Below are 20255 nucleotides of genomic sequence, written 5' to 3' on the forward strand. Positions count from 1 at the left end.
AGGCCCCTTCTGACTTGCTCTGTTTCTATGTTTATGTACACTTTTTGTCTGGTTTTGGCTAGGGCAGTTTTGACTTTCTGTTTGTACTGCTACAGAATGCATAGTGTATGAATGGCAATAACTGTAAATATCTGTAGTTCAGTGCCAGGAACCTTTGAAGAAATCCATAGTGGAAATGCAGCATTAAGCTTATATATATTCTTGTTTCCACTGTCCAAGTTCCAGTGGCTGGATCAACGAATGCAGGACATTACTGGTGACAGAGGCGTGTTGAAGGAGGTTCTCCGTGCTGGTGCTGGTGAAACAGTTCCTCCTGATGCATCTGTATTAGGTAAAAAAAACCCCTTGTGCCTAGAAGTCTACAGTAGCTAATTAGGGAAATCAGCTGCATGGTATGCATAGGATTGCTTTGTTTACTTCAGCAGCCAAAAAAGATAAGACACAATCCTATGTAAGTTTAGAGAGAAACAATGCCTGCAGCCTGCAGCATGCCCTAGTCCTCAGGTAAAATTTCAAGTCAGGGAATCTTGGGAGTTGTAGGGCTTTTCCGTGTAAGAGCAGGCATGTTAAATGCCTATATTATCACATCTAGCTTGGCCCTGGATTAAAATGAGTGGATTTTTTTTTCTAAGAGCCTTTTCTACTTCATCAGTTTTGAATAGTGACAATGTTATCCAGGATTTTTTTTTTAAAAAAACCCTTCATCTCTGTTGTCCCAAGGATGTGCTTTATTGTGGATTGTCTAAATGGAAGAGTTCTTCATCTTTTCCATACTAGTTAATTCTAGCAATGCTGAGGGTCCTTCTGTGGAAAAAAAAATCCCCCTTCAACAAAATAAATGATATTGGTCAGTTAACATTTACAGGAAGGGTGTGTCAGTGCTGAAGCATAGGCTTGTTAATTTGCTTTGAAGACAAAATATTTGACAAACGATCCGATTGTTTTGTTTAATTTTTTGGTTTCGTTTAGTTAGTAGCCCTATAGTTCCTAGTGTGACACTATCTTGTGTTTGTAGAGATCCTTGGGTTTTGTATTCTTGATTCACAGTCTTTATATACATGAAGGTTCTCTGATGGATTTACAGTTTTTAAAAAAGTAAACCAATAAAGTAAGAAACAAATATGAAATCTAAGATCATCAACAGCAGTAAACTGCAACCTCTCTATCAGAACATATATCTAATTGGCATACATATCCCTTGGACCTTGTAATATATACAGCGTCTTAAGCCTACTCAAGAGTAAAATAGAAATATAGAAGCAGAGTGAGTCAGAAGGGGTCTCCCGGGTCATCTAGCCTGACCCCCAGCTCCAGCTAGCTCTGCTCATGACATGCCTACCATGTACATGTCCAGCCTATCCTTGAACACCTTCACTGATGGGGCTTCAGCCACCTCCCGTGGAAGCCCATGCCTTACCTTAGGGTCCTAACTGTCAGGGAAGTGCTTCCTGGCATCCAAATTTAACCTTTGTTCCCTGAGCTTGGCTCTGTTGGAATGTGTCCTGCCCTCCTCCTCAGGGGAAAACCGGTCTCTGCCCACCTCTGAGTGACACCCCCTCACATACCTGTATGGTTTTATTGTTGTTGTGGCCTGCTCAGGGAGCCGCATGGCTAATGAGGCAGGTTAGAACTCTAATAAACAAACAAATATTGTACCTGATATAGCATTAGAAAACATTATCCCATAATACTTAATTAAGGAATTGTAATAAATGAAGGCACTATAATTGTGTTATCAACAGGCTTCTGCGGAGAAACAAAAACAGCCAGCATTTACCTATAATTTGATGAAATAACAAGGAGGATTTATGTTACTGAAACTGATTTACTCTCACTTGACTTTGAATTTCCTCAGTGAAATTTTCCGGGTACTTGGACCACATGGAAAGACCCTTTGACACAAACTGCTTCAGGAAGAATCCCAAACTCATGAAGCTTGGTAAAGGTGAGCCAAAGATACAAACGTAGCTATGAATTGCATGCAGCTGGAGTGGGGGGAACCGGCACTCAGCACCATGCATGTCTGGTGCTAGTGAGGCGACTCTGCCCCTCAACAGCTGATCCTTCACGTTCCGAAGCTTCCTCTTCTTAATTCTGTCCTCTGCTGCCTCTTCTCAGGCCCTTCTGTGGTTGCCCTGTGTGAGCTCACTGGCGACAGGCTCCCTTGTCTCCCTCTTTCTAGGATCTCTGTGGTGATGTCCCGAACTCTGGCATCCAAGAGGGCAGATACAGGCCCACCTTGGAAATGTTGCAAGTTCGGCTCCAGACCACGGAGTGAAGCAAATACTGTAATACAGAGAGCCAAGCTATTTGTTTTTGTACCCCAGTCATAGTCTGCGGGATACTGTTGATATTTTGACCTCTTCCCATGAATCACGAGTGTCCTTAATAGCACCTAGAATGGTGAGTCTTTTCCAGAAAGTTTTCATAGACCGGAATCATAGAAGAGCAGAGTTGGAAGGGGCCATGAAGGCCATTGAGTCAAACCCCCTGCGGTTGTCGGACTCCAGTTCACACCATCCCACTCAGAGGGCTGTCCAGTTTGGCCTTGAATGCCTCCAGTGTGGGAGAGCCCACGACCGCTCTGGGCAGCTGGTTCCACTTCCGTTTTGCTCTTACAGTGAGGAAGCTTTTCCTGATATCTAGCCTGAATTTGGATTGTGGCAGCTTGAACTGATTATTCCGTGTCCCACACTCTAGTTTCAACAAGAAAAGATCTTGAGTTTCCTCTATGTGACAAACTTTGAGGTACTTATAGAGAAGTACTGTGTCCCCCCTCAGTCTTCTCAAGACTGAACATGCCCAATTCTCTTTCTGTTTCAACTTACTTTGCCCAGATCCATCAAGGAATCACTGTCTATGGCAGCTATAACCTTACAAAATGTATTCCTTAAATAATAGGACTTGAAAGTCAAAATAACTGCTTGATCCCCAGGCTGCAGAATAGATGCCGTGTTAGTAGGCATGAAAACAGCATTAATCTTGTCATCTCTGTCAGAGCTCATGGGCAGCCAGCTGCATTGTCAATGAGCAGTAATATTTTGCAAGGAATCTTTTTTTTTCTGAGCAGTAGGTTTCAACAACGGGCTGAAAATATTCAGTAAACTGTGCTGTGAATAGATACGCTGTCACCCAGGTTTAGTTCCATTTACAGAGCGCAGGCAGAGTAGATTTATCATGGTCCTTAAGAGCCCGAGGATTCTGGAATGGTAAATGAGCTTTGGCTTTAACTTAACATTACCAGCTGCATTACTTTGATGCACAAATCAGTAGGTGGAACTTTCATTGGTTGAATCATGCACTCATTGACACAGAACCAGGCCTGCAAAAAACCCTCTTCCCTAGAAATCAGTATGTTTGCATCCTTGAAATGACTGGGCACCAGTCCAAAGAAAACTAGTTGGGGCTTGATAGATTACAGCAGCTCGGTCATCCTTTGTCTCATCTAAATCTGGGTAACATGCTGCAGCACCTGAATCGGCGCTCGCAGCTTCACCTTGCACTTTTATGTTATGGAGACTGCTTCTTTCTTTAAACCTCATGAACCTCTTTAAACCTCTGCTAGCGTCGCACTTTTCTTCTGCAGTTTTTTCACCCCTTTCATCCTTCATAGGATTGAAGATGGTTAGGGCCTCGCTCTGGATTGGACTTGGGCTTCAGGGAATGTTGTGACTGATAGGATCTTCTACCTATACCACTAAAACTTTCAGCAATAAGGCTGTTTCACTTTTTTTTACCATTTGTGTATTCACTGGAGTAGCACTTTTATTTCCTTCAAGAACTTTGCATTCACAACTTAGCTAACTGGTGCAAGAGGCCCAACTTTTGGCCTGTCTTGGCTTTTGACATACTTTCCTCACTAAGCTTAATAGTGTCTAGCTTTGGATTTAAAGTGAGAGATGTGCATCTCTTCCTTTCACTTGAATACTTGAGGCCATTGTAGTTTTATTAATTGGTCTAATTTCAATATTGCTGTATCTGAGGGAACAAAGAGACCCAAGGAGAGGGGGAGAGACTGGGAACAGCTGGTTGATGGAAAAGTCAGAGCTCACACAATATTTATCAAGTTTGCTGTTTTAAATTAATATTAATATTAAGGTTTAAATATGGCTGTGGTTTGTGGCACCCCAAAACAGTTACAATAGTAACATCAAAGATTCCCGGTCACCATAATAATATAATAACAATGAAAAGATTTTAAATATTGCAAGAATTACCAAAATGTGACACAGACACACAAAGTGCCAAATACTGTTGGAAAAATGGTGCCAATAGATTTGCTTGACAAAGGATTGCCACAAACCTTCAATTTGTAAAAAAATTCAGTATCTGCAAAGCACAATAATACAAGGTACGCCTGTACTTTAGAAACAGCTTTCATGTTCTGCTTTCCCAGACATTACTCTTCGTGGCATGGAGATAGGACTCTTGACAATGAAGAGAGGAGAGCTGGCACGGTTTCTCTTCAGGCCAAGCTATGCTTTTGGAGCTATGGGCTGCCCTCCCCTGATCCCGCCTGATGCCACTGTCTTGTTTGAGGTTGAACTTTTGGACTTTCTGGACTCAGCAGACTCTGACCAATTTTTTGACCTGACTCCTGTGAGTTCCTTGATATTATGTGTATAGCTGTAAAACAAGTATAGACTAACTCAAGTCTCCTGCATAAGTTCGGAAAACGTGGGGCGTCTCAGGCTGGCAGGGCAGGGCTGCTGATCAGGTATTGATCCGTCTCTGCTTCCTGCTGAAAAACACGGAACTGCTGAGGTTGGGGTCTGCTCTCTGCAAGGAAGTGGAAGTGTAAGAGCAGAAAGAGGGCAGTTCTGGAGGGCACAGAAGGAAGACGGGGCACAAGCGAGCGACTCCCAGATCTGATGGGGCAGGGAGCATGATACACTCATCTCACATCTTTTGTTGGTCAAGACTCAGATGCGCTGCTTCTTGTCTTGTGTTCCTCTTTCCCTTTGGCTGTTTGGAGGAAACTAGCAGTTCGGTGGGAGGCTCCACTGCAAGCTAGCTCTTGTATTTTTGGTTACCAGAAGCAGGGGGTGAAAATGCAGAAGGATCTCTGCAAAGAAAGCATGGCGTTCCCTAGAGCTGAGTCGGTGACTGAAGGAGCAAGAGCCAGGTTGCTCTCAGAGGAGTCATGGAAGCACAGTCCTGCTCTTTTATACTCCCCATCCTGGTTATTCATGTGGCACAAAAATAGTTCTGATCTCTCATCGCTAGAATCCCTGCTGCTTGCTCCTGTTGTTAACAACCCTATTACTGCATTCCAGTATCCATGCTTTAGATAACATAAATCGGCCTTTGATCTTTCCCTCCAGTTTTCTCAAATTGGCTCAAAACCAAACCAGGAAAGGAGGGAGTCTGCAGCTTCCGGGAGGCACTTTACAGCCCGTGCTATTCTTGTAAATTCTGTTGTTAGCCTTGCTGAATTCAATGGAACTTACTTTGCAGGAGTGTGTAGAGGTCTGAACTTGCTTCTCTCCAGTACGCTGTTCTTGCATGCAACATTGGCCATGGGCTCACAACCCCAAGCAGAGGGAGTGGGGCAAGCCGCCGACTATGCGAGGCCCTGTGCTGCCATTGGCGGCCCAACGGACGATGCACCGAGGGTGACATGACAAGGACATTGTCCCTGCTCTGCATCTCCTAGCAGACTAAGGATGTAGCCAGGTTGGAATTGGTGCAGCGAAGGGCCACTAGGATGGTGGCTGGTTTGCAGGGGAAGCCGCATAAGGAGACACTGGGGCAGCTGGGCCTCTTCAGCCTGGAGAGGAGGAGACTCGGAGGGGAGGTGTGAGCGGGATACAGGCACGTGAGGCGATGTCACGTGGAGGTGGGTTGTGACCCTTTTTCCCCTGATTTGGAGGGCAGGAGGCGCTCCAAGGGAGCAATGCTCAGGGAACCGAGGTTCAGTTTGGATGCCAGGAAGCACTTCCTGACCGTTAGGACCCCAGGGGCATGGCATGGGCTTCCAGGGGAGGTGGTTGAAGCCCCATCAGTGAGGGCATTCAAGAACAGGCTGGGCACGCACAGGGTGGGCATGTCATGAGTGGAGCTGCCTGGAGCTGGGGGTCAGACCAGATGGCCCAGGAGGCCCCTTCTGGCTCACTGTTTCTATGGCAGGGGGACCAGTTAATCCATTTTCTTTTAGGGAAAATGGCCTGCAGATTCCCTGAGGAGTCTGACCCTTGTGTTGGCGAACTCCACCTGTTGGGAGCCCTGTTGCCTTGGGATCGAGACCGTGCCACACTCACACCGGAGTAGAATCGCTTTCTCATTGCATTGCCCTCTAGCTTCACTCTGCCTTCCCTGCCTCAGTCGAAGCACAATGCGTTCTCCAAGTTTTTCAGTGTATCAGCTGCACCTTGAATGTATTCATTGACACTAACTTCTTTGTATGGATTACGGTTTTTCTCTACAGGAGCAACAGAGCAGATGTCCACTACAGACAGTGCTGAAGGTAGCAGAAACGGAGCGAGAATTTGGCAATTTCCTCTTCTGCCAAAAGCACTACTTGGACGCCAAAGAAAGGTACAAGCGGGTAAGCAAAACAGCTGAAAGAGTGTCTGGGAATGAAGCCTGGTCCTTGTACAAGCACACCGTTCTTTTCCTAGTCATACTGTATTTATACCGCTAGCACAAGAAAAAGAAATATCTAGAAGGAATTGAGCTCCAGAAGTTGGAGAGGCAGCTTGAAATGACTTTGCAGGCTTTGCGTTAACTTTACCGTGCGGCATTAAAGCAGAGGTGCATCGAGCCCTGTAGAAACTACTCTGACTGGCAGCACTTCTTCTCTAGTCCTGCTGCTTGCACTCCTGTTACCTAGTGGTGCCCGAGGTTGAAATGTGGGCCTCCTGCAAGTACTGTGTGCACTTGTGTCAGTGGCCCTGCCGTGCAGCTTCTTTTAGTTCAGCCCAAGTCAGTGTTAGATGCCTGTGAGCTGCCCCTCCCAGCTCTACTTTTGTTTTTTCACTTACATATGAAGGGTCTTACAAGTTGCCTGAATTGTGAAACTGAGGTTCGGTATAGAAACATAGAAGCAGAGCAAGTCAGAAGGTTCTCCCGGGCCGTCTAGTCTGATCTAGTCGGCCACATTGACTGCCATCCTGTCGTCCCCTGCCCACTTCCATAGTCTGTCCAGATCCTTTTGGATCTGGACTACCTGCTCCTCAGTTGTGGCCACCGCCCCAGTTTTAGTATCGTCTGTAAATTTGATCAGCAGACTGTTCACCCCTTTCCCCAAAACTCCTCAGTTTCTCCACCAGGATATCATGGGGCACTTTGTCAAAGGCCTTGCTGAAATCCAGGTAAGCCACATCCACTGCATCCAGCCACCTCGAAACCTTGTCATAAAACTCCACAAGGTTTGTCTGGCAGGACCTGTTTTTGTGGAAGCCGTGTTGTGTGGCCGACAGCCTCCCTCCCCTATCTAGCATCACTAGGTCTGTTGCTATTACAAGCCTAGTCCCAGATAGTTATGAGCCCGACTCACATCCTATGGTGCAGTTTCAGAGCCATATTTTACTCTGTAGTAACACCCAGAAGTATCTGACCTTCACTGACCTTCTGCCAACACCTGGAAAAAACAGCTGCAAAATTGAAAAGCCGCAATAACGTATTGAATAGACTGGCTGGAACATCCTGGGGTGCTGATGCTAACACCTTGTGAGCAACAGCTTTTGGCCTGTTGCACTCCACTCCTGCACACCAATTACTAGTACTTAGCAACATTATACCACCTCACATTAGAAGACACCACTCTCTTGCCTGGCTATGGTCAAGGATGTTGAATAATAAGGCCTTCCCTGTCCATCAAGATACTGAACAGATGAAATCTCATAGACCAGCTTCGAAAACAGCCATTTCTCTTGCACCTACCCGGTTCAGCTCTAAGAATGCATGGAGAAAGGAATGGTCCAAGTTTTTGCGGCTTGGGCATTAGCGATCTCCCTGCCAAACTTCCTGGCTTTAACCTACTTCGCTCTCTCTGGGCAAAGCTGAATAGAATTGGATGGGATACTGGAAGGAGCACCTCTGCTCTGTATCAGTGGGGGTGGGAAGAGTCTCCTTGCTACAGCTGTGGTGCCGATGTGCCAACGATCAAACCTATTGTGCAAGAATGCCCAAGATGTGCATTTCCTGGGTCCTTAGAAGACCTGCACGGAGCAACACCAGAGACAATAGCTTGGCGCGCTGAACTAGATACCCAGTTATGAGACTGCTGCTGTATCCCTGAAGAAGTTTTGTATAGATTTGTGTGAATTGTGTGTACATATTTGCTCCTTCTCTTGTCATGAACTCATCATACGCTGTATAAAAATGTCACTTTGCCACCTTAGTTGTTCATCATCATCTGTGTCATGGATCCCCATCGAGATAAAATCTGACTTTTCCGTTTCTTTCTGCAAGAAACGTTCCCCTGCCATTCTGTATGCCACAGCTTTTTGTTGAGTGCGGCTGTGTTGTGTTAAGACTGTGAGTAACCGTGTTTCACTTCCATATCGCACCCCTGCCCCCATGCAGGCCGCCTCCATTTTGCGGCGTGTGAGTGCCAAGGAGACGGAGCAAGCTAGAGTTGATGCTTCCAAGCTCCCAGTCTTTCTGAACTTGTCACTGGTCCACTTGAAGCTGGAGCACCCCACCCGAGCACTTGCCTATGGAGAGAAGGCCCTGGCGCTGGACGAGAAGAATGCCAAAGCTCTCTTTCGATGCGGCCAGGTAAGGTCTTGCGTAGGCCATCCTTCCGAGTGTGGTACCTTGGCCAGACGGTTGACTGGGAGGGACAGGAATGCCTGAGAGGGCCTCGGCATGTCTTTGAGCTGGCCTAGATGATGCCAGCCATGTGCTGCAGCTACATGAGGAAGAAGAGCCAGTGTGTCCGAGAGCTTTTTCAGATGCCCCCACCTCCAGTTCACAGTGGTCCCTTGGAATCCCTCTCATGAAGCGCACCCGTGGCAGGTGCTAGGCTGCTGAGAAGAGCAGAGTCCCCACATCCAGTCCCAAGGGCTAAAACCAGAGTGTGGAATGGATGCCACTGTGGGGGAAATTAGGGAGTTGTGCAGTTCTGCCTTGTGCTACGGATGCTGCAGGTCAGTGCGTGCTCCCCAGTTGTTCCCACCCGACTTCTGCCACCAGAACTTGTTAACTTGAAAGTAATAAGGAAACACAAACTGCATTTGAGCCAGCCAGAGTCTGAAGTAGCATTTCTTGTTGGTTTTCAATAGCTGGCTTGTTTGTTTAACAAAATTGTTCAAAACTTTTCTATACCTTCCCATACTTCGACATCTTGAGATGGTTTACAACAAATTAATTTTGAAACTAGAAATAAAAATAACAGTTGCCCAGCCTCCAATGTTAAAATATAAACCCAGTAACTAAAGCAAGTTAACAGTTAAAATACTGGGAGAATAAAAAGGGTTAGAGTTTATATTTTATAAATCCATGAATGTGTTCTAGTTAGGTTTTGCTTTAGCAGTAACTAAGCAGGAGCAATTGTGCCCAAGCGTGTTGCTCAGGAACAGTAGCCCACATATCTCTGAAATCCTGGCTTATTGTTCAAGGCAAGGTGGTCTTTGATCACATTTGCATACAACAGTAGGGATGTACAGAGAGGTCTGGCTTGCTCTTCCCGAGTAGATCTTGCTACGAATTGCTTCTTGAGAGGAATGAGCAAAGTGTATGCATTGCATTCTGAAGACTGTATTCTTAACCTCTAGGCATGCCTATCTCTGACAGAGTATGAGAGAGCCCGGGATTTTCTGGTCAAGGCTCAGAAGGAGCAGCCTTTCAACAATGATATTAACAATGAGTTGAAAAAGCTGGCCAGGTGAGGGAGCTCTTTCTTTACTCCTCTCAGGATAATTGTGTAGCTGAACTGAATTCCCACTTTACCCCCCTCACACTAAAATGGTCTAAGCGTGTTCATCCCAGCTGTTCAAAGCTATGTATTCTAATGATTAAATTATCTTGCAAGTGGAGTCAGTAGGAATGTGGGGAGCCTTTGTGGCATCACATGCCAAATTGTGTCAGGTGGCACAAACAGATAGCAAAAGGAGCTTGAAGCCCTTCCAGTGTGGAGCCCCCCCCCCCCCCCCGCAGTACGTGGAGAGTCAAACCATCAGGCGGGTTACTTAATCCATAGGTGAGACTGGGAAAATTACCCAGCTTTCATGGGCTTGGGAACAGTGCACTGAGGTCCTGAAGCAGTGCTGGAAAGTGGCAGTGGTGCAGCTGCCTTGATTTCCGTGGCTGCTCCCTCCAGGGCATTCAGTGGGCCTCCACGTTATTTGCCAGCACACACGGGCCTTTCCTCCTTCCGCTGCACTGAGATGGGGCAAGAGCGAGAGTCCGTTTCAGAGAAGCTGAGGTGCTGCATTCCAGTCATGGGCAGAGCCAAAGACAAAAGGGGTAGAGTAAAAAAATACATGAAAGTCCAGGCTTTAGAGCTTAAATATCTCTATGCCTGTAACTAAACTTTGGGAGAAGCATGTCATTCTTTTAGGATGAGGAAAAATCCTGAAAAAACTGGAAACAACAAACAGATTAGAAGAAAGGGTATTGGGTAATGGAGTGTGGGCTACACAAAATATCTGGAGGCCTGAATTTAGCCTCCTGGCAACTCCTCACATGTTGAAACCATGTTTTTGCTTTCACAAAACTGGGAAAAGTTCTGTGTTTCAAGTCTGCATCACTTGGCTGCTTTTTATTTCTTAATGGCAAAACGTAAAGGACGTGTTCTGGAGACCGTGGCGTTTGATCCTTACAGAGAGAACAAAAAGTGGCAAGAACCACGCGGTCCTGAGTGTTCTTCCCTTCCCGAGGGAGCGGTGATATGTTCGGGCTTTGTTTCAAAATCTTATACTTTTTAAAGGCAGAAATTTACCTTGAAACAATTTGCTTTATATTTCAGATGTTACAAAGATTATATGGCGAAGGAGAAGCAGATGTGCTCCAGGATGTTTGCTCCCACTAGTCCTCCTCCTGGAGGAGTGGGCTTGAAGGTAATGCAGTCGCTCTGAGGGCCTAAGCTTTAAACGGTGCCGGGTTGCATCACAGGTGTGCCTTCCCAAGGCCCCGTCGTCTCACCGGTGGCATTCCTCCAGGTTTTGGCAGGTAAAGCACATGCCACTGTGTCTGGCTTCTGCAGTTACTCTGGGGTGAGGCAGAAATGTGACTGAGCTGCCGTTGTTCTACAAAGCCCTTTCCTAGTTATAGTTCTTAATCATCCCAGCTGATCACCACAAGAGCTAGAAGGAGGCTGACTTTATGATATGATTCTTGACAGCTGCTTCAACCATCCTAGAGGCTGAATGTTCCCACTGGATGATATTGCCTGCCATGTCTCTCTCCCCAATTAATGATTATTGCTGCATCCCTCCCTAAACTAGGCTAGATATCCTGGTCAGTTTGCTGAACTCGCCCCGAAAGTGGGATCTCAAGGCATAGTCTTGCCTCCCTAACTTCTGTATGTACTAGTGGAAATGATTCAAAGGGAAGTGAAGGCAGATTATATATCATGCTCCTGAGTCTTTCTCACATCTGATTGATGTCTAGACTGAGCTGAAATAAAATCTCTGGTTTGAATCTTGTCTTGGTCCAGAGCTTGCGAAGGTGATCTTAGGCAATCTGTTCTCCCTAAGCTCAGTCCATTCCATCTGCATACAGAACGGCTGTAGAAACTGGGTCTTGGTAATGAATGCAAAATGCTTTGAACATCTGAAAGCTTTACTCCGTTAGGTAGCTTGCTGTTGCTAATTGTGCTTTCCTTGTTACGATTTTCTCCTTGCATTCTTGCCAGCAGAGGAAAGCTTCTTGTGCTGAGTCCTTCAGTGCAAGTGCTTGCTGTGACTGAAGGTAGTCAGATGAGATGTGCCTGGAGCTTTGTCGATTGCCTCTTCTAAAGGGCTTGACAGAGAACCAGCCTTATTCAGAAACTTGCTCACAGAGACACATTCAGATAAAATGATTAATTTGGCATGAATCGCAGGACCCTGAGTGACTACAAGCTATGGACATAAAAATGTGGTCATTGTCATGGACAATAAATAGTCAATCTAGCAAAGGCTGGAGATCTTTGTGTGGTTTAGAGGAATAGCTGAGCCATCTTTTCCCCTTTGCTGTTACAATAGCATTTAGCTCTTGGGCTAAGCATCACCTGGGCTCCCCTGGGAGCTGTTCCTCCTTTATGCACACACTTGGGATAGACATGCCAACTCCAGAAATGAGCATATTTCACTATCCAGGGGGTGATTCTGACAGTAGAAAGCTGATGCTGTCTTTCCTAAGGTTCACTTTAATTTATAATAGCCTCATATGATCTTGGTTATTTTTAGTTTGGTCTTAATCGTAACCATCTGTAAGGAACGTGGGTAGCTCAATATTACAGGGACGGTTGCATGGGAGGAATAAGGGCATAGACTCAAACTAGCTTTAAACATTGCTTCTTCCGACAGAATTCTGGGAACTGCAATTCACTAAGGAGGAGGTAGGAATTTCTAGAAGAATTCCCAACATCCTAACGAAACTACAATCCTCAGAATACCTGAGAGAAACCATGATAGGATAGAATTGTTTCTGTTTTGTACTGCAGATGTACTTTTTGGAACTCCAGCTGTTTCAAAGAATAAAGAATGCAGCTTAGGAGACACAGCACCCTTATCTGAAGTGCTGACATTCTGGATCCTGGAAGCAAGCCTTTCTTGTTACTCAGCCCTGCTTCAGAAGCAGCCAGCTTTTCAGGAAAACTGCGGAGAATGCTTTGAAACTCAGTCACACAACAGGCTGTCCTTTCTGGAGGGGCTGGTTAAACCAACCTTTGCCAACCCAGTGGCATCCAGAGTATTGGACTACAACTCCCATAAATCCTCTAGTCAGTGGTAATTCACTTCTGGGGGCACCAGGTTAGGGTGCAAGGAGGAAGAGGATGGCTCTTCAGCCAGAGAGAAGAACACTGACCGTGGCCAGTGCCTGGATAGAAGTTGACTAGAGCAGCAGCCCCTTGCTGTTGGACGCGATTAGGAAGGCGTGCTCTGTGCCCCCTTGAGCAGTGTCTGTTGCGCTCGGGTGGGATCGTGGCGCCGCTTCCAAGATCGGCCTGCCAGAGCGGGCTGTCCTGCAGGCAAGCCCTGTCATCCGCTGGCAGGAATTGTCGGTGGGGTGGCAATGACTGTGTCTGGGCTACAGACCAGCAGCAGCTGCTGTGATCCCGGGAGCTAAAAAAGAAACTCTGATAAACCCCGCTGCACGTCTGTAAGACAGAGCTTGGGAGCCAGCCTTTTGGGGAGGCATTTCTCTCTCATGATTCCAATAGTAGAGTTTAAAAGGGGACCTTTTGCTTGGGAGTTAAGCACAAGGCCAGTCTGAAAAAAAAGCTCATTTGTGCCTGCTCCTTTGCCAAATGCAAGCAGCTGTCCGACGGAAGAAGCCCTGTGGGTCTGCCTCGCACATTGCTATAATGCCTTTGAATCGCCTTTGCTCTCATGTACGAGCAGCCTTCCTTAATTGTGATTCCATTCATTTCATCACTGCTATTTGGAATAACCTCAGGCCGTGATACATCAGGTGGTCCTTAGTCAAGTTTAGGAAACAACATTTGCCATCTCATTGGATAAGTTTTTATCTCAAAGAGACAGAGCTGTGTGAAGGCCTTCAAGGCTATGAAATCAAAGTAGGTTGTGATGGGCATATTGAGTGGAAACTAATCTTCTGTTCTTAGTAGTACTGGGTTTCATACTGTGGCTTGCATTGCTGGAAGGTTATTGTTGTATGCAGGGCGTGGGCTTAAGGGTTATGCTTGCCACTTGCTCTTTACTGAAATTCTTGGGAAAAGAAGAAAGGTGGTGTGGAGCAGGCGGCAAAAGGTGGTTGGCCATTTGCTATTCAGAGGGGAGGGAGGAAAGGATTCGCTCCCACTTCTGCAAAAGGCAAGACAACACAAGCTGAGTCCCATAGGAAAGGAACGAACCCCTTTCGGCCTTGGTTCTGCCTCCTACGGAAGAGCAGAATTAATCATTTCCGGTAAAGTCCTTTTGGCACTAGTTCTTAGGAGAGTTAGGTTAGATTCTGGGCTATCGTGTTTTCCCTACCCTTTTCTCTTTTTCATCTCGGAAATTGTCTAATTAAAAGCAAAGGCGATGGTATAACTTGGAGTCCTGCAGTAGGAGGGGGTTGAACCCGATGGCTTTCTGGCCGCTTCCCAACTCTATTATTCTCAGATTCTAAGTTATACAGAGGGAGGGTGATTGTGTTTTCAGGGCCATTGTTGCTTGTTAGACCCCATTCCCAACATACTGTTTGTGGCTTAAGGGCACTTCGTAATCGCAGTCTCACTTGGGTCTGTTAGTGTCTTCCCTTATCAAAGCTAGCCAGTCTGTAATTCCCCATGTCCCTCTATGCTTTTTGAAGATTGGGACTTGACACCATCCTCCAGTCCTCTGGAACCTCACCCATTCTCCAGGAGGCCTCAAAAATGGAGACCAGCAGACGTGAGAGTTCCTCCGCCAACTCCTTAAGTGCCCTCGGGTGTAACCCATCAGGGCCTGGCGCATTCATTATGGCCAGTGCCCTGAGGAGTTCCTCGACTTCTAGGTGGGTGGCTCTAATCTGTGCTCCTAAATCCCCAGCTTCCTCCGATCCCCCATACTCATCTCGCAGCTCTTCTCTTCCACTTCTAACCCTCGTTATGAAAAGGTTGTTAGTGAGGGTTGTAAAAAAGATGAAACGCTTGCACTATAAGACATCATGGCATTTTTCAGCACATAAGACGTGCCTCCCCGTTTTATCCCGCTCTCTGCTACTAGTTGGCTACCAGAGGAGTGATGGGGAGATAAGACAGACAACAGTGGGAAAGCACATCTTCTTGTGGCAGAAGGAATTCTTGAGAACCGTTTCTGATCCTGAAAGCTGGCTTTGGGCAAGAGTCCAAAGGGGACACCCTTGACTTTGCTGCCTCCCGGTGCAGACTCTTCAGCACAGAGTCCTTCCATTTGTTCTAGCCAAAGATATAAAGAGACTACAATTGAAAGTTTTGCCGGCATAAGTGTTCAGACGTAAAAGTTTAGGGTGAGGGGAGTCAAGTGTAAAATTCAGGGTAAAAGTCTCCGAACATGGGTAATTAGGTTAGCTGCTTCCAGAAATGAGCTTGAAGGCAGAAAACTGGGTTTGGCAAAATGTCCCAGTAGCAGCAGTAGCAATGCTGTCCTTATACCTGAAGCAGCAGCCTCTCTTCGAAGCCAGTTCACCCCCTTTCACCTGTGTTGTTCCTGAGCCGCCTTTTTTGATTGTGTAGCCACTGGATGGGAATGAAAGAGGCGAACTGATCAAATGCTCCTCAGAATGACTTTTTGATTAGCTCATGGAAAGACTTTAAACTTGATGCATTCAAAGACGGTCACAGTAGGTTTCTTGGGCTAGAGCCTTGTTTGCCACTGAGCAAGCCACCTTTGCAGCTGCCCTGGTTGTTTCTCAGCCTGTCATAGCACAGGATTGTCAAGAGGAGTCGAAGCCGGCATGACAGTGCCGGCTTCAGTCACTCTCTTTAGCGAGGTGCCAAATGCACCTGGCTCGCACTGCTTGAGAAGCTTCAGCTTGGCATCCCCTTAGGTAGAACTGTGGAGTTTTAAGGCAGCTGGGATACTGGGAGGGCTCCTGGGGGAGGGACAGGAAGGCTGAGGGTTGGCTCCAGCATCAGTCGCTGAAGCCTTCTCTTCTGAAAATCAGTCTGGAGAGGTGGATGGTGAAGTGGCATGGCAGGGGCCTAATGCTTTCCCTGCCCACTCATGGAGTTGGAGGTGCGTATTTTACCATGCGGCCTTGTCCTGCCTGGTGCTCCCCAGATGTATTAGGCAGCAGTGCCCATAATTCAAAGCCACAGATGTGGGAGCTGCAGGCTCACAATTTGGGGGAGGTTAGACACGAGGTAGGAGATGGGTAACTGAGCAATGGTAGAGGCGAGAATGTGTTTTCTGGTACTTGCAGGAGATAGTTTTGTGTTGTGCTCTTAATTTGTAGTTCTTTGGAATAGTTTTTGTCTGAGTATTGGTGTTTGTCTTTCCTGTTAAAGATTTTGACTTGTGAAATCTTGCCATTCACTACACACAATGATAAACACTTATTTGAAAGGGGGGGTTTAATAATGTCACTCCTACCTTCAAGGAAAAGCAGCCAGTTGATAAGGAGAGGTAATCAAAGGGTAGTATCGGCCTCTCATTTTCTCTATTCTGCAGCACAGCCTGGAAAAGAGCCAGATGGGGGGAACGAATGTGCCAGCAGGAAGGCCTTTCCAATAATGCTTGTTCTGCATCGTGGCCTCTGTGCATCACACATACGGGTGCTGCGCCTGTGCAGTACCTGTAGCTGGGAAGATTCAAAAGCTTTAACGGGTTTTGGTGGGAACTCCACACCTCTCCCCCCATAGTGCCCGCCGTTTCCCCAGTCTTCTTGCGACCACCGTTCGCTGTTCCTCGAGCCTTTTGTCTCTGTGCCGTAGACATACTCACTGTTTGTTCTAAAACCTTCTACGGTGGTACCTTGGCTCACGAACTTAATCCGTTCCGGGACTCTGGTCGTGACCCAAATTGGTCGTGAGCCAAGTCAAATTTCCCCATAAGGTTCAATGTATATAAGGTTAATCCGTTCTGTAACTATTTTTTTATCACAAAAATTTAAAGCAAAGTGACAAAGAACAACAAAGATCATGGCCATCTCCCCCCCCCACATGACCGCAGTCACGCCCATGTTCCCCGCAAGAACGCAATTGCAGCCATAGACGGGTGCGCTGGGGTGGGGGGGAGACGGGCGCAATCACGATCGTCCCCTGATGTAGAGTTCACGACCTAAGGCCAAATTTTCCAGAAATTTCTGTTTGTGACCCGATTTGGTCATGAACTGAGGCGTTTGTGAGCTGAGGTACCACTGTATTGTTCCTCTTTTCTCTCGTTAGAGCCCTCATTAAGATCTCCTCTCCAAGGTAACTTACTTTTCCCCTCCCCTGTTTAGAAGTTTTTCTAAACTCCTACACCTTCCCCCATAAAAAAGACCAAAAAAAAAATTAGAATAAACCCTTCTATTGTTACTCTTCTCTTTTTCTGCCACTTTGCTATGATACAATTTGCATATATGCATATTTATGTCATGTGCTCCCTATGAGAGCACGTTTGTCTATATGACATGATGATGATGAATGTGTAGTTCTGACAGCCTCCACCTGGGGGCTAATGGATGGTCTTCAGCTGACTGGGGAAATGGCGGGCACGCCACCTTTTATACTATGGGGCGGGGGGGCGGAGTTCCTGCCAAAAACCATTAAATCTTTTGAATCTTCCCGGCTCCAGGCACTGCGCAGGCGCGGCACTCATGTGCATGAATGCACAAATGGCCACTCGAAGGACAGTTGTAGGGACGCAACCTGCCTTTCTGAGTTACGCCACTTCCAGGAGGGAGCGGGAAAGTGTGCAAGCATGAGAAGAAAGTGGCTGCTCACGCTTTCTCTTTCTGGCTTTCCCTCGGAGCACTGCAGCAGGGTGGGCTGGGCCTGCAGTGCTTCCCAGAGGCACAACGAGGGCAGACGCTTCTGCCTGTTCACTTGCCGCTGTTTCCCTCGGCGGGGATGCCCATTATGAATCTCCGAAGGAGCAGTTGCTCGTAACTCCTTCGCTCCCCTGTGAGCTTTGTCTAGCGTGGTCTCATGTGGGCACTTAATCCACTTCCATCGCCACTTGGTGAGAGAGGACAAGCAAGCAGGCAGAAGCTTCTGCATCCTGTCCCTTCAGCTGATGCAGTAGGAAAGACGGGGATTAACATTGCTGTCTGGAGTAAAGGAGCAAGGGGGGCAGGCTCCCCCCCCCTTTTTTGCTGGATTGTACATAGGAGAAGGAAGGCACCAGGAAGCAAGGGGCAGCCATTTCCTAGAAGAACAGTGTGCAGCCTTTGTCTGTGCACTTCACCTGGGTGTGAAGAAGATGGTGCTCGTTGGGTCCGGTCGCCGCCACCGCATCGCTTAGGGAGAGTGCGGGTGAGTGAGGCAGCTGGCCTTTTGAACGATGCCAGCTAGGGTGTTGGGACAAGTGGGCAGAAGCAGCTGCTGGTGCTTTCTCTGGGGGTGTTGGGGGCCCAATCTTGCCTGCTTTTTGCCCAGAAAGAATGAACCAGAAGAGGCAGGAGGAGGGGCTGCCTTCGCTCGAGTGTGCATTGCCCTGCCTGACTCCAGTGGCAGAGCATGAAGGAGAAGTAGCTGCTCTGGCAGAGGGAGAGGGAGGTCCTGGTTGTGGATCCCTTCTCCCAAAAAGTCAGGCAAAATGAGAGATTTCTATCGTGGGCTTGCTTCTCATCCATTCAGCTGTTTTTCCTTCCAAATAAAAGTGCCAATTTAGGTGCTTTTTCACACGGCATGTGTCATTAAGCACTCTGTTGTACTGCTATAAGAGTTTGGGACTTTGGCAAGACACCAACTCCCAGATCTCACCATTTCGAATAGTAAAAGTCCTCAGGTCTTAGCAATGGTATGTAAGGGAGTTCCATGACATGGTGTGTTGGTCATTTCAGAATCCAGCTGTGCAGAAGGAAAGGAACTGATCTATAATGGAGGAAAGCCCACTTCACGACGGCCATCCATGGTGTCCTCGGATTTGGAAGTCCTGCTTCAGTTGAAGCACTCTGAATTAAGAAGATTTTGTGCTGCTTTTATAGATAAGTAAGCACCACATTTGTCTCGACGTTGCTCTGCTTGGGTCCTGTACAGAAGTTTCTGATGAAAAGAAGATAGTTCCTCATCGCACTTCACTTGCTGTGAAGGGGCCTCCGTTAACCCAGCCCTAGTAACTCACTTTATTTGGAGCCAGTATTGTTTTCCTTTGCTATCTGCAGGACCGGAGGTGGGAAGTAAGATCCAAGAACGTTCTTGGAACTGTTGTGTTCCTAGTTGTTGTTCTGGAAAACAAATAAATGTTAGCAGACTCAGCGTCCATTCTGTCAAGACTGTGTATCTCCTGACCCAAGGCCTATCCTGTCAAGTAATTTAATCTCATTTTTGACTAGGTAACTTCCCAAATGGGCAAAGGAAACAGTGTGGACATAATCTACCCAGACTTTAGCAAAGCTCTCAACACAGTGCCACATGACATTCTGATAAGCAAATTAGGAAAAAGTGAAACTATTTTCACTTTTTAGAGAAACTATTAGGTGGATCCAAATTGGCTGCTAAATCGGTCACAAAGAGTGCTCATCAATGGCACTTTCTCAAATTGGATGGAGGTAGCTAGTGGGATGCCTCAGGGTTCAGACCTGGGCCCAGTGCTCTTCAATTAATGATTATCGTTCCTTGTACTTCCTCATCTAAATCATTAAGATGAGGAAGTACAGATGATACAAGCTGGGTGGAATAGCAAGCACCCTTGGAGTCAGACTGAAGATCCAGGGCGATCTTGATAAACATGAACACTGGGCTGAAAGCAGCAGGATGAGGTTCAGCAAGGACAAGTGCCCTCCACCTGGGAAAAGAAACCAAAGGCATCGATACGAGATGGGGAACACGTGGCTCAGCAGAATTGAAAAAGAAAAGATCTTGGAGTAATTGTGGATAATAGGCCAAGCATGAGCCAACGATACGGTGCAGCCACCAAAAGGGCAAATGCTCTTTTGGGACGCATTAACAGAAGTATGACTTCCAAATCACGAGAAGTCGTTCCTCTATACTCCTCACTAGTCAGCCCTCACCTGGAATCCTGTGTCCAGTTCTGGACACCAAGATTTAAGAAAGATGCAGGTAAATTAGAAAGGGTCCAGTGGAGGGCAGCAGAACTGATCCAGGATTTGGAAACACTGCCCTATGAGGAGAGATGGAGGAAACTGGGCATGCTCAGCCTTGAGAAGACTGAGTGGGGCATGATCTCCCTCTGTAAGTACCCCAAAGGCTGTCACAAAGAGGAAGGTCAAGATCTCTTTCTGCTGATGCAAGAGAATAGGACACGGAAAAATAAATTCAAGTTGTGACAACCTGGATTCAGGCTGGACATCAGGAAAAGCTTCCTCACTGTCAGAACAATACGACAGTGGAACCAGCTGCCTAGAGAGGTGGTGGGCTCTCCCACACTAGAGACATTTGAAAAGAACCTGGGCAGCCACCTGAGTGGGATGGTGTAACTTGGTGTCCTGCAACAGCAGCGGGTTGGACTCAATGGCATTCATGGTCCCATCGGTGAGGGTGTTTGAGGATAGGCTCTGGACATGCACATGGTGGGCATGTCATGAGCAGA

General features: G+C 46.9%; 1 protein-coding gene across 1 annotated transcript; it reads left to right on the forward strand.

Moving 5' to 3' along the window:
- Window positions 1–111: 111 nt before the first annotated feature.
- Window positions 112–18892, forward strand: FKBP6 (FKBP prolyl isomerase family member 6 (inactive)). Its single transcript, XM_044456085.1, has 8 exons — window positions 112–331; window positions 1856–1945; window positions 4397–4599; window positions 6428–6547; window positions 8530–8724; window positions 9723–9832; window positions 10916–11006; window positions 18547–18892. The coding sequence occupies exons 1-8, from the start codon at window positions 112–114 to the stop codon at window positions 18574–18576; spliced, it is 1059 nt and encodes a 352-aa protein (XP_044312020.1). The 3' UTR covers window positions 18577–18892.
- Window positions 18893–20255: the final 1363 nt, after the last annotated feature.

This window comes from Varanus komodoensis, unplaced genomic scaffold (genome assembly GCF_004798865.1).
Source record: "Varanus komodoensis strain SLA01 unplaced genomic scaffold, ASM479886v1 scaffold81, whole genome shotgun sequence".
Taxonomy (NCBI): Eukaryota; Metazoa; Chordata; class Lepidosauria; order Squamata; family Varanidae; genus Varanus; species Varanus komodoensis.

Bases quoted from the DNA above. Each gene is read 5' to 3' on its own strand.
- FKBP6 (XM_044456085.1), top strand. From the start codon at position 112: ATGGCAATAACTGTAAATATCTGTAGTTCAGTGCCAGGAACCTTTGAA. The intron at 6,548-8,529 runs GTAAGCAAAACA...GCCCCCATGCAG, and splicing joins CCAAAGAAAGGTACAAGCGG to GCCGCCTCCATTTTGCGGCG. The intron at 8,725-9,722 runs GTAAGGTCTTGC...CTTAACCTCTAG, and splicing joins CTCTCTTTCGATGCGGCCAG to GCATGCCTATCTCTGACAGA.